This window comes from Physella acuta, unplaced genomic scaffold (genome assembly GCF_028476545.2).
Source record: "Physella acuta isolate Inbredline_101_S28 unplaced genomic scaffold, ASM2847654v3 ptg001445l, whole genome shotgun sequence".
Classification (NCBI taxonomy): Eukaryota; Metazoa; Mollusca; class Gastropoda; family Physidae; genus Physella; species Physella acuta.
The window spans coordinates 180880-197604 of record NW_026732960.1 but is presented as its reverse complement, the minus strand read 5'-3'; the positions used below and the strand labels follow the sequence as shown (position 1 = coordinate 197604).

Genomic DNA, 16725 nt, shown 5'->3' with positions numbered 1-16725 from the left:
ATAATAAATACTACTTAAAATATTGTAATACATCAATGGGATTTATAGTGGCTGGTTTCTTTAGGCCAAATTATATTTTATGCATTTACTAGGCATACTGCCTAGCTTCGCTTAGGTTTTCAGAAACATTTGATAATTTGAATACTAATTATTTGGTGATGGATGAGGTGTGGAGTGCTTAATTTTAAACAGTAATGCTAATTTTAGAGAAGTTGTTGTATGTTGTTTAACAATCGCTTCCAGAGCAAAAATTAGAAAGTACGCAATTTATAACTAAAATGGAATTAGAAATACAGAGGTTCCATTAACAGTATATCTCAAAATTTATATTACATTGACTTTAAAAAATTAATTTTTTATTTAATTATGATACGTAGCTTAATTAACAACTTATTTTTTTAAACAAATGTTATACTTTGTCGTTTTCTGTTTCTGTTTAAAATAGTATACAATTATTTGAAAAATAATTATTAAAAAGGTTACCTCCCTTGAAAATGGACCGAATGACGTATTTTTTTGTTTACCTTTTTTTAAAAACAGTTACTATGCTTATATAAAAATTTGATATATGAACATATTTAACGACTACAATAGCTTTTTCCGACGGGAATAACGTTTTTTTTGTTACCCTCCAGGGTCGGTCTACGACCTCAAATAATATTAAGGGGATCGTTCGTCAATTTATTTATATATCTCATATAAGGAGAATTTCACTCGCGGTCACTTTTTAGCCCTCGTCGAGGGCTTTGAGTCTGACCAACAGTTTTTTCATACGGCCTAGTCATCTATAGAAGTGTATGCAAAACATTAGCTTGATGTACAGAGGTTAAGTAACCTAAAACTTGTTTTGGAAATTCCCTGTTTTTTCCATAAAATACAAAGATTATATAGGGAAATACAACTGGTCAGTTTTGACCCCTTTACGAAGTTTTCCCAGATATGCCGAGTTTTTTGTGACACCCCAAGGTGTTCTCCTACCACCTCACAAAATTTCAAGGGGGGTCGTCGGAGGAATTTTTTTTCGTGATAGAGCTCATATAAAGAGAATTTCACTCGCGGTCACTTTTTAGCCCTCGTCGAGGGCTTTGAGTCAAACCGACAGGTTTCCCTAAAGGTCAAGCCATTCAGCTAAAAGTATGCAAAAACGTAGCCAGATATACTGAGTTTAAGTACCCTAAAGTCTGCGTTGAAATGACCCTCTGTTTTTCCCATAAAATACAAAGATTATATAGGGAAATACAACTGGTCAGTTTTGACCCCTTTACGAAGTTTTCCCAGATATGCCGAGTTTTTTGTGACACCCCAAGGTGTTCTCCTACCACCTCACAAAATTTCAAGGGGGGTCGTCGGAGGAATTTTTTTTCGTGATAGAGCTCATATAAAGAGAATTTCACTCGCGGTCACTTTTTAGCCCTCGTCGAGGGCTTTGAGTCAAACCGACAGGTTTCCCTAAAGGTCAAGCCATTCACCTAAGAGTATGCAAAAAATTAGCCAGATATACTGAGTTTAAGTACCCTAAAGTCTGCGTTGAAATGACCCTCTGTTTTTCCCATAAAATACAAAGATTATATAGGGAAATACAACTGGTCAGTTTTGACCCCTTTACGAAGTTTTCCCAGATATGCCGAGTTTTTTGTGACACCCCAAGGTGTTCTCCTACCACCTCACAAAATTTCAAGGGGGGTCGTCGGAGGAAATTTTTTTTCGTAATAGAGCTCATATAAAGAGAATTTCACTCGCGGTCACTTTTTAGCCCTCGTCGAGGGCTTTGAGTCAAACCGACAACTTTCCCTAAAGGTCAAGCCATTCACCTAAGAGTATGCAAAAAAATTAGCTAGATATACTGAGTTTAAGTACCCTAAAGTCTGCGTTGAAATGACCCTCTGTTTTTCCCATAAAATACAAAGATTATATAGGGAAATACAACTGGTCAGTTTTGACCCCTTTACGAAGTTTTCCCAGATATGCCGAGTTTTTTGTGACACCCCAAGGTGTTCTTCTACCACCTCACAAAATTTCAAGGGGGGTCGTCGGAGGAAATTTTTTTTCGTAATAGAGCTCATATGAAGAGAATTTCACTCGCGGTCACTTTTTAGCCCTCGTCGAGGGCTTTGAGTCAAACCGACAGCTTTCCCTAAAGGTCAAGCCATTCACCTAAGCGTATGCAAAAAATTAGCCAGATATACTGAGTTTAAGTACCCTAAAGTCTGCGTTGAAATGACCCTCTGTTTTTCCCTTAAAATACAAAGATTATATAGGGAAATACAACTGGTCAGTTTTGACCCCTTTACGAAGTTTTCCCAGATATGCCGAGTTTTTTGTGACACCCCAAGGTGTTCTCCAACCACCTCACAAAATTTCAAGGGGGGTCGTCGGAGGAATTTTTTTTCGTGATAGAGCTCATATAAGGCGCCGGTCAGTCGAGGTCAGTTTTGACCCCCTCTCCGTAGACTTTTTGCCGAACCGTCACCGGCCCTCGTGTTCTATCGCCATAAGGCACCTTCGTGACAAATTTGACGCGCCTGCGGCGCCGGGAAGTGCCCTATCGGGCACCTGACCACTTTGCTTTATATATATAGATTTTTTCCAAAAAATGATTACAATTTAGATTTTAAAAAATAGCTAATGAATTGATTGCTTACATAAGATGATGGATGCTAAACAGATTGTAGTTTACTTGAACGTAAGTTTGTTCTTCGAACAATCTTAAAATAAAATGTAAGTAGAAAGGCACATATAAAATGCCGACTTCAACTTACTTATCTTCGAAAACCAGCCCACTACCTTTTACAAAATAATGATCCCATCCCAATGACCCCCATACAGATACTTTCTCGAAATTTAAAATTATACTGTTGTGATCTGGATGGTTATAAAATAGCGGGCACGAACGGGTATTAAACCGGTTACCAAGCCGGACATCCCAACAGGTCAGTGTGTCCCGGACAAATGCCAAGTATAAAGAATGACAGGCCGGAGCGGACTGACTAGAAGTAACGCCACAGGCCGAAGGCGGACATCCCAAAAATGATGACACCTGAGGTTGACCCTTCAAGGCCACGACAGACGGGGTCAATGCCTGGGGTACGACTGCTTCAAGTGAAGTGTGGTGTGCTAGCGGAAACAAATAAAATATTAAATAAAACACATACCTAGCGGTTTTCGAACCGACGTTAGCAGATTTCCCCCCCCCCCCCCCCCCAACGAAGAAATATAATTTTTATAGAAGATATATACTTTACTAGTGTCCACCCCAGAAAATTTAGTTTCCACCCCTTCTCCCCCCGAAAATTTCGAATCCCCCCCCCTACCCCTCCCCTCGAGAAAAATGTTTGAAAGATACTCTGGTTGTTGTGCGCTTCCACGAACCCCACTATAGAAGTGTTACTGTGTACACGTGAGTTGATTCCAGTGTAGCGCATGTGGTAGACATTTCAGAACATTTGTGTTGGGCATTCTAATACACAGGCGACAGGGTGACGTTTAGAGAGGTGCTGGACCACATCTCCAGTCGTCTGTGTGTGACGTTCCATGACGTGGCTGACACGTATGACCCCAGGGAGGTCAACTGGCTGACCAATCACGGCTTTAAGACAAATGCTTACGTCAGTGTCAAAGAAAATGGCGGGTAAGCTACATCACATAGGCGTTATATATATATATATATATATATATATATATATATATATATATATATATATATATATATATATATATATATATATATATATATATATATATATATATATATATATATATATAGTGTTCGTTACATATTCGGATTTGTTCTTAATAAATCAGGTGTTCAGCTTCACACGGTGAGGGAACTAACCCAGGTCCAAAAGTTGTCTACCCTTGCAATGGTTTTGTAAGTGTCCAGATTCTATTGCTAGTTAAGTTAACTACAATAATAAATCTGCCGTTACTTTAAATATAAAAAACTACTTTCTTTAAATATATTAATGCACTACTATTTATATCACTATAAATAAAAGCGTGGGCCGCTTGTTTAAATACTTATTATTATAGCGGCCCATTGCGTGCCTATTAAACGTGAAGACGCCCTTTTATCGTAGAGCCCCCCCCCCCCCACCCACCTCGCTCCACGCCTTAGACGGCCGTGATGACGCGTGTGGATAGAACTGCCTACTAATTCGGTCCAAATTTTAATTAATTTATAAAAAATAATTAGGCTACCAATTAAGTAATTTTGAATGTCACGATGCATTGTCTTCATGTCTTGACCCACGTACTGTCAGTTAGAAGTGCATGCAATTTCGCACGGACATTTCGATCTAGACAGCAGAGTAAGTGAGTTAAATAAAAGCTCGTAAAAATAGGAAAGCTGAATAGACGTTCAATGTTGTAAATACGTATTAATATACCTATTAATAGAAAGCGTGAAACTATAAATAGTTGCTTATGGTACTCACCAGGGCATCAACCTGCACGAGATGTTTCACGTGCTTGGTGCCATCCACACCCACCAGGGGCGGATCCGTGACTCGTACATGTCTATCAATGAGGCAGATATCCAAAGCAGTGAGTTGGTTTATGATACCCTAAGACGGGTCAAATAAGATGAGGATTCGCGATTTTTTTGTGTGCCTCAGACATGTAATTTACAGCGTCAGTTCTGTGTTCGCTTTAGTATTACAGTTTTCAGCATCGGCTTGTGAGGACTGATACAGATTTACAATAGTAATATTACTTTCTTACTTGTAGCCTACTTTCATTCATTTAAGATGGTTTACTTATACATATATCTAATACAAAACGTCTAAATATAAAAAAAAAATTATTAAAAAAAACCAACCTGAAAATGCAAATGTGTAATGAGGATTCACGATTGAATGCTTGAATGTCACTGTTAGCGATGTAGAGATTATCTGCAAGGCTCGTTACGTTGAGCTATTATGTTGTCTAGGCTTTTTTGTCCGGAAAATGTGTTTGGAAATAGAAATAAATTATTGAGAAAATAATTAATAAGGAAATAACTTAAACTTTACGTCATTAGATCAAAGTCATTTACTAGAAAATACTTGTATCAATTTAAATATGTCACGTGTTAAAATATTTTTACTGTAAGCCTTCCTGTATCAGAATAAAAAGAATGCCATTGGATAGAGGCTCCTAATATTTAAAAACATGCTTTTATTAATAGTTGAAGATGCTTACATTATTATCGTTAAACACTATTTTATGGGGAATGTTTAAACTAATTCTGAGGTGCTTACGTTTATACGTCCATATAATCGCTACATTTATTTGAAATGTTCAACTGGCGATATTTATCAAATCAGGTTCAATGTTTTGTGAAGACAAAATCACATATATTTCATTCCCTGTTTTTTTTTTAGACTTGGTGTGTCCTTACGACAAAGACACGTACTTTTTATCTCTTTTTTGTTCTTAGTCTTTTTGTCTACTTACAATAAAATTCACACAGGCTACTTTTCACACCCTTTATTTTCATCTAGACTTGGTATTTGCTTACGACAAAATCACAGACCCCACATTGATCAACGACTACTTCGATCCCAGGTCCAGCTTGATGTACCGAGATGGGGTGAGTAGATCGATTCCTTTTATACAATTTAGTATTGCGAGATGGATGTGACTTGACATAACCCTTTGTGGCCCTGAACAGCAAAGGACAGCAAAGACACTTATCAATTGTACACAATTTTGAGCGGCTCTCTTTATTTGTGCCCATGTAAGCCCGGTATCTCTAGCCTCATCCGGGTTTTCCTTGTCTAGACCACTTTCCTCTTCCCCTGGGGATTATAGTCTAATGCTTTCCTAGCTATGTTCTCCTCTTCCCCTGGGGATTATAGTCTAATGCTTTCCTAGCTATGTTCTCTTCTTCCCCTGGGGATTATAGTCTAATGCTTTCCTAGCTATGTTCTCCTCTTCCCCTGGGGATTATAGTCTAATGCTTTCCTAGCTATGTTCTCTTCTTCCCCTGGGGATTATAGTCTAATGCTTTCCTAGCTATGTTCTCCTCTTCCCCTGGGGATTATAGTCTAATGCTTTCCTAGCTATGTTCTCCTCTTCCCCTGGGGATTATAGTCTAATGCTTTCCTAGCTATGTTCTCCTCTTCCCCTGGGGATTATAGTCTAATGCTTTCCTAGCTATGTTCTCCTCTTCCCCTGGGGATTATAGTCTAATGCTTTCCTAGCTATGTTCTCCTCTTCCCCTGGGGATTATAGTCTAATGCTTTCCTAGCTATGTTCTCCTCTTCCCCTGGGGATTATAGTCTAATGCTTTCCTAGCTATGTTCTCCTCTTCCCCTGGGGATTATAGTCTAATGCTTTCCTAGCTATGTTCTCCTCTTCCCCTGGGGATTATAGTCTAATGCTTTCCTAGCTATGTTCTCCTCTTCCCCTGGGGATTATAGTCTAATGCTTTCCTAGCTATGTTCTCCTCTTCCCCTGGGGATTATAGTCTAATGCTTTCCTAGCTATGTTCTCCTCTTCCCCTGGGGATTATAGTCTAATGCTTTCCTATCTATGTTCTCCTCTTCCCCTGGGGATTATAGTCTAATGCTTTCCTAGCTATGTTCTCCTCTTCCCCTGGGGATTATAGTCTAATGCTTTCCTAGCTATGTTCTCCTCTTCCACTGGGGATTATAGTCTAATGCTTTCCTAGCTATGTTCTCCTCTTCCCCTGGGGGTTATAGTCTAATGCTTTCCTAGCTATGTTCTCCTCTTCCCCTGGGGGTTATAGTCTAATGCTTTCCTAGCTATGTTCTCCTCTTCCCCTGGGGGTTATAGTCTAATGCTTTCCTAGCTATGTTCTCCTCTTCCCCTGGGGATTATAGTCTAATGCTTTCCTAGCTATGTTCTCCTCTTCCACTGGGTATTATAGTCTAATGCTTTCCTAGCTATGTTCTCCTCTTCCCCTGGGGATTATAGTCTAATGCTTTCCTAGCTATGTTCTCCTCTTCCACTGGGGATTATAGTCTAATGCTTTCCTAGCTATGTTCTCCTCTTCCCCTGGGGGTTATAGTCTAATGCTTTCCTAGCTATGTTCTCCTCTTCCACTGGGGATTATAGTCTAATGCTTTCCTAGCTATGTTCTCCTCTTCCACTGGGTATTATAGTCTAATGCTTTCCTAGCTATGTTCTCCTCTTCCTTTCTCAGGAGATGCCCTATCCATTGGATATGTCCCTGTCTATTTGCTGTTGTTTGGTGCAGAGGTGTAGCGAGGGGGGTGGGGCGGGGGTGCGGACCGCACAGGGTGACACCATTTAGGGGGGTGACACCAAGGCAAAAAAATAGCAAAATATATAGAGAAAAATGATAATTCCACTAAAGTAAGTGATTAATTAGAGTGTTAAATAATGCTGTAAGAGGTGCAAATCGAAAGTTTGAAGGTAGGGGTGCAAATCAAAAGTTTGAGGGGGGTGGGGTGCAAATCGAAAGTTTGAGGGGGGTGCAAATTGAAAGTTTGTCCCCCGGAAGGGTCGCTACGCCTCTGGGGGGTGACGCCATTAAGTGCCGAACCGGGTGCCACCCGACCTCGCTATGCCACTGGTTTGGTGTGTTACCACAGGTGTTTATTGTATAACTTATTTGGCCATCTTATCTTGAGGATCTGTCGTAAACTTCTGTTTGTAAACTACTGCAGAGGAATACACTGTTGCTATTTTAAAAGTATTTTTAAATAAAAAAAAGGTTCCTTTTTTATAACTCTCTATAACCTATGTGGAAGTAACTTACACTACATTAAATTTAACTTTTTAAAAAACTTGTATTTAAAAAAAAATTCTTCGCAATATTGCTACTTTTTATAATTCACAAAATTATCAATTTATTTAAATGTATTCTACTAGAGGATAAAACTCAGCTAAATTTTTTCGCAATGCACAGCATAGTCACGATGTAAATGCATCCTCCACTAGCTAAACCTCAGCTTATGCTACGGCGTGGCCTAGCGGCAGAGCACTACAATGCTACTCCCAAAAGTCTCGCGTTCAATTCAGCACCTGAGGCCACCCAGCTTTCATGGGTACCTAACTCACTTTAAGAAAGTAAAGGCGACTGGACATTGTACTGACCACACTATCCCTTTATATCCGGATGTCACAGAAACGGGTGTAGACTATATCACTTGCCCCACGGACCGTCATGTTCGGAAAAGAAACTCTACTCACTTAAATTCTACATTTATATATACACAAACAATTGCACATGATAGACATAATGTGACCCATTTCATACTTCACTACTCTTTCAAAAAAGCAGAGTCCAATAAATAGAGTGTATCAACTGACCATTGCCTTTGCATCTTCACAGACCTGGAATCTCGACGGCCTTGAGACCTACACCCCTATAAGAGACGATTTTTTCCAATCGCCCTTAGAGTTTTCGGAAGATCATGTCGTTTTCCTGGAGTTAAATTCTATTTACCGATGTAATGGTAGGGAGAAAAAACATTATTTTTCAGAAATTAAATTCAACATACATCAAACCAAAGTGTAGCTTTTTTACGTTCTCGTATAAAGATAATAGAGAACATAAAAAGGTACTCGAATTATAGGCTTTTGAGAAGCGGAAGTGGAGTAAATATTGTTATATAATAATATACTAAAAAGTTATGGGGTTATGAAATAAGTGCCCTGATTAAGCATTAATACATTTGAAAAGTAATCTTGCTTTGTTCTTTGTACACAAAAACCTGGATGAGTTAATTCTAGAAACAACACGTTTACACGTCAGAATACAAGTTTTTACAGCGACTAATTAATAAGTGTCATTTAATCCACTCAAATATATGGTAACTAGTGTAAAAGCGCAAGGCTAAATGAAAAACAGGTGTTCAATGTCTCTCTAAAGCAGATGTTTGTCTCCACCAATATTAATCTTCATCTTCATCCGAGCACCATTGATATATTTTCAAACTACATTTTTTTGTTTTTATTTTCCAAAGAGGTGTTCTGCAACAACGACCAGACGGACTGTGGCCCAGGCTACCACACGTTGATCAATGGACGGTGTCGCTGTGTCTGTCCGGATGAGTTGGATTACAACACCAATTGTACGACACACATTGATGGACGTGAGTGATATTTTTTTTTTAATTTACACCTGATTTGTTCTTTTAATTGTTTGTAAAGCTACGGGTCTTGCCAATATAAGTTACATCTAAAGATGCTTCTGGTTTAAGCAGCTATAAATCCTACAAAATATAATTTGGTGTCATCCTCAATGACGTCATAATTTTTTAACGATCTAAATCTCCCCCCTTCCGGAATAAAGCCGGAACCCCACATAAAACCGGAACCCCACCCCTAAACTGACGTCACACCTAAACCTTCTATATTTCAGTATTTTTTAAAAACCGATTTCTTAAGAAAAAATATCTGAGTTCGTAAGCTCGGTCAGTATGGAGTGTATTAATCAATTTGTGATATCAAAAAAAATAAACCGGGAGTGATCTCCCCTAAACTTTCTCGAATATTCTTATATAAAATAACAGGGGATGGGAACTCGGGCTATAGACATGATTTTTAATCCATTTTAAATACTTAAAGATTTTAAAAATAGAATAAAATCTCGTAGACAAATTAATTGCACACCAAGTGAACGCCCAATAAAAAAGCGCATAATAGTGCGCAATATTATTAGTACTTTTAAAATTTACATTAGTTTTTTGAGAAATCGGAAGTAGCGTAAATTACTACTTCCAGTCAACGGAAATTACTCAAAATTTAACAGAAGGTAGAGAATTAGATCTTTTACTTACATGTGAAATTTCATTTATCTATCTGAAATAGTACTCAAGTTATAGGCTTTTGAAAAATTCAAAGTAGGAAAAGTACCACTTCCGGTTATCGGAAATCGCTCAAAAGTTGATAAGGATCTACGATTTTGATAAAATACTTATATATGAAATTTCATCAACCTAGCTGTAACGGTACTCAAGTTATCGTGTTTACACACGGACACACAGACACACAGACACACAGACACACACACACACAGACATACGGACAAGATTGCAAAATTATGTTTTTCCGTATCAGTGAGGTGTAAAACGTCGAGATCTGTAAAAATCTCGATATTTTTTTTTTGCACGATTACAATACTTTCTCTATACTTCGTATATACGAGAAAGTAAAAAGAATCGAAAGTGCCCTTTTTACTTTCTCGTATATACGAAGTATAGAGAAAGTCTTGTAATCGTGCAAAAAAAAAAATCGAGATTTTTACAAATCTCGACGTTTCACACCTCACTGATACGGAAAAACATAATTTTGCAATCTTGTCCGTATGTCTGTGTGTCTGTCTGTGTGTCTGTGTGTCTGTGTGTCTGTCTGTCCGTGTGTAAACACGATAACTTGAGTACCGTTACAGCTAGGTTGATGAAATTTCATATATAAGTATTTAATCAAAATCGTAGATCCGTATCAACTTTTGAGCGATTTCCGATAACCGGAAGTGGTACTTTTCCTACTTTGAATTTTTCAAAAGCCTATAACTTGAGTACTATTTCAGATAGATAAATGACATTTCATATGTAAGTAAAAGATCTAATTCTCTACCTTCTATTAAATTTTGAGCCATTTCCGTTGACTGGAAGTAGTACTTTACGCTACTTCCAATTTCTCAAAAAACTAATGTAAATTTTAAAAGTAATAAAAATATTGCGCACCATTATGCGCTTTTTTATTTGGCGTTCACTTGGTGTGCAATTAATTTGTCTACGAGATTTTATTCTATTTTTAAAACTTTAAGTATTTACTAGAATACCCGTCATCCGTTGGATAACTGTGGGTTTCGGGGGTCATCCATCAAAAAACATCACGTCTGTCACTCAGAGGCATAGCGACCCTTCCCGGCGCCCGGGGACAAAGTTTTCGATTTGACCCCCCCCCCCTCAAACTTTTGATGTGCACCCCCCCCCCCCCACTCAAACTTTCGATTTGAACCCCCCTCAACCTATCAATTTATTTTTCCAAACCATTTTGGCGCCCCAACATATGCACCCCCCCCCTTCCCCCTCCCCCCCCGCCTCCCCTTCCCCCCTTCCCCCCCCCCACCCCCCCGCCTCCCCTTCCCCCCCCCCCCCCCCACCCCCCGCCTCCCCTCCCCTACCGTCCCCCCCCCTCCTCGGTACGCTACTGCAGTGTCACTTATCGTCACAAAAAACAGACCCCACATTCAAATATATGTTTTTTATCTTTTAAAAACACCGAAAACACCGATTTCGGACTATCCCTTCATAAACTGACGTCACAGGTGACCTACTCAACTCTACTTCACCTGCCCAGTGTCCTGCCAAGTCTCAGACAACATGTTTTTATCGTTTAAAAAACAATTCCAGCCGAGCATGTATCTGACCACACTATCCTTTCATATGCTTAGGACAAAGAAACAGATGAACTCTACTTCACCTGCCCTGTATCTTGCCAAGTTCAGATAGGCAACGTTATCATTCACATCTAAAAAAAAAAAATTGAAAAAAAAAATTTCATTGACATATTGGTCTAGAACCCGTGCCTCCTGCATGAGAGCTGACTACGCTACCATTTTAGCTATTTACTCGTGACGTCACAAGTGAATTTTTATACTATACTATGTGTCTCCTTATGCAACTTGATTTACGCGTATAGATTCTAGATCTAGATCTAAAAATAAGTCTAGTAGTACTAACTTTCAAATTAAATTTTATCTTAAATAAGCCAAACAAAGATTTATATAAAATAATTAAGGCCTGAAATAGATTCTAGATCTAGAATTTACATTGAATATAGTGACCTACATCTAGGCTAGATCTAGATCTAGATCTAGGCTAGATTCATAAATAAATTTCCTTCGATAGCTGATCTTTAGATCTAGAGAAATTTATCGTAAAACTAAATGAAAAAGACAGTTGAAAATTGATATAAGTGTTGGAACGTAATAAATACAGCAAACGGACGTATTGTTTAAGTTATAGCCGGCAGAAAATTAGCTTTGTAACGCGTTAAACTTTTGAATGGGCCACAAAGTCTATGATGAAGTCCGCCATTTTTATCGTACCAAAAAGTTAACATATCAAGGGACGTCACTATCCCCACAAAGTTTATTCAAAGTATTAACATTTTTTAAAAAATACGGTTAATTTAACAATGAATAAATCAATAAATTAATTAACGTCTTTAAATAAATTTGTGATTAACAGTCTGTCTGCATTAAAAAATTATTCTCTACCTACATACTATTTTACAGCTATCCAGATTGAGTCGAACATATCACAATAGTTGATCAGGCAAACAAACAAACAAACAAAAAAACAAACAAAAAAATAAATATTCAAACATGTAAACAAACTTGACTTTTAGTAGTATATAGAAAATGGATTAAAAATCATGTCTATAGCCCGAGTTCCCATCCCCTGTTATTTTATATAAGAATATTCGAGAAAGTTTAGGGGAGATCACTCCCGGTTTATTACTTTCTCGTATATACGTAGTATAGAGAAAGTATTGTAATCGTGCAAAAAAAAAAATCGAGATTTTTACAAATCTCGACGTTTTACACCTCACTGATACGGAAAAACATAATTTTGCAATCTTGTCCGTATGTCTGTGTGTGTGTGTGTCTGTGTGTCTGTGTGTCTGTGTGTCCGTGTGTAAACACGATAACTTGAGTACCGTTACAGCTAGGTTGATGAAATTTCATATATAAGTATTTTATCAAAATCGTAGATCCGTATCAACTTTTGAGCGATTTCCGATAACCGGAAGTGGTACTTTTCCTACTTTGAATTTTTCAAAAGCCTATAACTTGAGTACTATTTCAGGTAGATAAATGAAATTTCACATGTAAGTAAAAGATCTAATTCTCTACCTTCTGTTAAATTTTGAGTAATTTCCGTTGACTGGAAGTAGTAATTTACGCTACTTCCGATTTCTCAAAAAACTAATGTAAATTTTTAAAGTACTAATAATATTGCGCACTATTATACGCGTTTTTATTCGGCGTTTGCTTGGTGCGCAATGTTTTTTTTATGAGATTCTATTCTATTTTTAAAAGTTTAAGTATTTAAAATGGATTAAAAATCATAACTATATCCCCAGTTACCATCCCCCGTTGTTTTATATAAGAATATTCGAGAAAGTTTAGGGGAGATCACTACCGGTTTATTTTTTACTTTCTCGTATATACGTAGTATAGAGAAAGTATTGTAATCGTGCAAAAAAAAAATCGAGATTTTTACAAATCTCGACGTTTTACACCTCACTGATACGGAAAAACATAATTTTGCAATCTTGTCCGTATGTCTGTGTGTGTGTGTGTGTCTGTGTGTGTGTCTGTCCGTGTGTAAACACGATAACTTGAGTACCGTTACAGCTAGGTTGATGAAATTTCATATATATAAGTATTTTATCAAAATCGTAGATCCGTATCAACTTTTGAGCGATTTCCGATAACCGGAAGTGGTACTTTTTCTACTTTGAATTTTCCAAAAGCCTATAACTTGAGTACTATTTCAGATAGATAAATGAAGTTTGATATGTAAGTAAAAGATCTAATTCTCTACCTTCTGTCAAATTTTGAGTAATTTCCGTAGACAGGAAGCACTTATTTACGCTATTTCCGATTTCTCAAAAAACGCATGTAAATTTATAAAGTACTAATAATATTGCGCACTATTATGCGCTTTTTTTAATTTGCGTTCACTTGGTGTGCAATTAATTTGTCTACGAGATTTTATTCTATTTTTAAAACTTTAAGTATTTAAAATGGATTAAAAATCATGTCTATAGCCCGAGTTTCCATCCCCTGTTATTTTATATAAGAATATTCGAGAAAGTTTAGGGGAGATCACTCCCGGTTTATTTTTATACATCATTGTTTAAAAATGCAAAAGTACGTTGTTTAACACTTTCAGATTTCTGAACCTCCCCCCCCCCCCCCCACCATCATTTATCACTCATTGTATCGTTAGGTGATTGACTTTGTTCATGTGGGACCCATTTACCCCTACGGATTCCGTTGATCTAGTTTAACATGATAATATACGTATGACGTGTACACACAATACATGTTTTTTTATTGACAGCCACAAAAAACATTTCCTGGCCCGACACGCACATGATCTTGTACGGCAGCGACACCTGCCCAACGGGATTCGATCCCACTCCGGCGACGTTACCACTGTCTGGGAACTGGGGCGCTGTCCAGGTGCCGGTGCCGCAGCCGTACAGAATAGACGGCAACACCATGTACGTCCATCTGTGTAAAAAGTCGACGCCAGCGAACACTAGAGACGTTAACTGGAAATCTTGGCCCAGGGGAGGCGATTACTGTTTTGTCAAACCACTGGGAGAAGAATGTGGGGGAGGTAACTCTAAATTATGTTGTATTTTAATTTAACTCGTATTAAATTAAAATAAAAACAACATTTACGTGTATGTGTTTATGTGCCATTTATATTTTTAAAAAAAATCTTTCTATAGCTATTCTGAATAACATTTTCTTAAAAATTTGGAACATTATATAAAATTCTAACTAATAATTTAACACCTCATAAAATATAATTTAAAAAAACAATAAGCTTGTTGATAGTAAACTTTATTGAATTCAAAATCGATCATGATGTTGTACTTATAATAAAATAAAGAAAAAAATTACTATACTTGGATTAATTTCAACATTAATTATTCCTAATGTCCATATGGAGAATAGTGCATCTACCGTTAACCCACACTATGTCCAGTACCTGGTTGTGTTTTGACTTCTCTTATGATATCCCATTAGTCATTGTTCGTCCAGAACACTCTACACCCAGATCCTTCGCCCCCCCCCCCCCGCCCCCTCCCCCCACTCCAAGTCTGCTCCAATCACGCGCTTGACATGTCAAGATTGAACGGGTCTTTTCCTGTCCTCTATTTGGCAGATATTCATCCGTTCTTAGTTCTTCAAGAAGACTCTATATCTAAACCACAACCCACCTAATTCACCCCCCCCCCCCTCCTTCTCGAGTTTTCCACTCAAACGCATGCAAAGTCAAGATTCAACGCGTCTATTCCAGCATACATTCAAACGTTAGTCATGATTCAACGCGTCTATTCCAGCATACATTCAAACGTTAGTCATGATTCAACGCGTCTATTCCAGCACACATTCAAACGTTAGTCATGATTCAACGCGTCTATTTCAGCATAGATTCAAACGTTAGTCATGATTCAACGCGTCTATTCCAGCATACATTCAAACGTTAGTCATGATCAGTGTTTCCTCCAGACTTTTTTTCTCCTGGGGGGGCGCTTGAAATTTTCGGAGGGGGGGGGGGGCGGTATACTTTCTTCGGGCGGGGGGGGATGGACACTGTTAAAAGTATATATTTTCTATATAAATTATATAAATTTCATTTTATCGGGGGGGGGGGGGGGGGGGCAAAGAGATGCCCCCCCCCCCCCCCCCCGCAGAGATGCCTGTAAGAAACTCTGGTCATGATTCAACGCGTCTATTCCAGCATAGATTCAAACGTTATCTTTCGTATTTCTTCTTCTTTTTTTAGTTTTCCAAGATGGCGGGATAGAGTTTCAGACACGAACTGAGAGTCACCCCAGTGGTGACATCGGCAACATCAGCATCAGCGGCAGGATGGTGACCATCAACTACTGCTGCAAGAACAAGGAGAACTACGCCCTAGTGACGGACCTGCCCAACGCCGAGCCGTTTAAGTTGGTGGCAAGATATCACAAGTGTCCTAACGTGAGAGGTAGGGGACGTCTCATTTAGTCACGTGATGATCTATTTGATAACTGAATGGTTGAGGCATTTGCTGTCTCAAGTGATAATCTCTTTAATATGTGAATGATAGAGGCATGTGCCGACTTTTTTAGTCACGTGATAATCACTTTAATAACTGAATGTTAGAGGTACTTACCATCTCTATTCCCAACACGGTAATACTAATAACCTCTGGCTAGTGGGATGTTCCATCTGTTCTAGTCACGTGATAATCCCTAAACTAACCGAAGGCTATATATATATATATATATATATATATATATATATATATATATATATATATATATATATATATATATATATATATATGATATTTGATAGGATGTCTTGTACATATATTTCTATGTGTTAAATAAGAATTTAGGAAAACGTTAAGGGGAGATAACTCCCGCTTCATGGTCTTATCAGGTTTGTTGCAATTTACAATTAAATAACAAAGAAGTAGCTAATGAAAGGATGTCTGTTCTTTATAGCTGATGACATTTTTTACATGATTACAATCAATATTGACTTAATACTGACCACAAGACATTTAACATGGAGCATGATTATGCTATTATTATGTGCGATTTTTTTCTTCTACATGAGGGAACTAAATTCTTTTTAATCTAAGGCACGTAACTCCGCAGGTATGAAGAGCACCTACTCTAAGTTCACATTTTGGACGGAATCTTCCAGAAAGTTTGGAGAGTTGCCGCCCTTGAGTTTCTTCTACCAGACGTCTTTCCTTCATTATCAGTGCCACTACCAGCCTCCAGTTTATGGTGAGTACAAACTGTAGTACACTGTAGTACATCATTTAAAGTACCATAAAGTACAAAATATAGTACACTCTAGTACACCATTAAAGTGCCCTAAAGTACAAACTATAGTACACTGTAGTACAACATTAAAAGTACCCTAAAGTACAAACTATAGTACACTGTAGTACAACATTAAAAGTACTCCTAAAATACAACATTAAAAGTATT

General features: G+C 37.8%; 1 protein-coding gene across 1 annotated transcript in view; it reads left to right on the top strand.

The window, feature by feature from the left end:
• LOC131927900 (uncharacterized) overlaps positions 1-16725 on the top strand; it is a 42705-nt gene that overhangs the window by 3533 nt on the left and 22447 nt on the right. Inside the window, exons 5-13 of the mRNA XM_059283771.1 lie at positions 3469-3628; positions 3802-3868; positions 4437-4542; positions 5481-5569; positions 8303-8426; positions 8937-9065; positions 14058-14339; positions 15519-15722; positions 16384-16518. Coding sequence (XP_059139754.1) covers positions 3469-3628; positions 3802-3868; positions 4437-4542; positions 5481-5569; positions 8303-8426; positions 8937-9065; positions 14058-14339; positions 15519-15722; positions 16384-16518 — 1296 coding nt within the window. The remainder of the gene's footprint in view (positions 1-3468; positions 3629-3801; positions 3869-4436; positions 4543-5480; positions 5570-8302; positions 8427-8936; positions 9066-14057; positions 14340-15518; positions 15723-16383; positions 16519-16725) is intronic.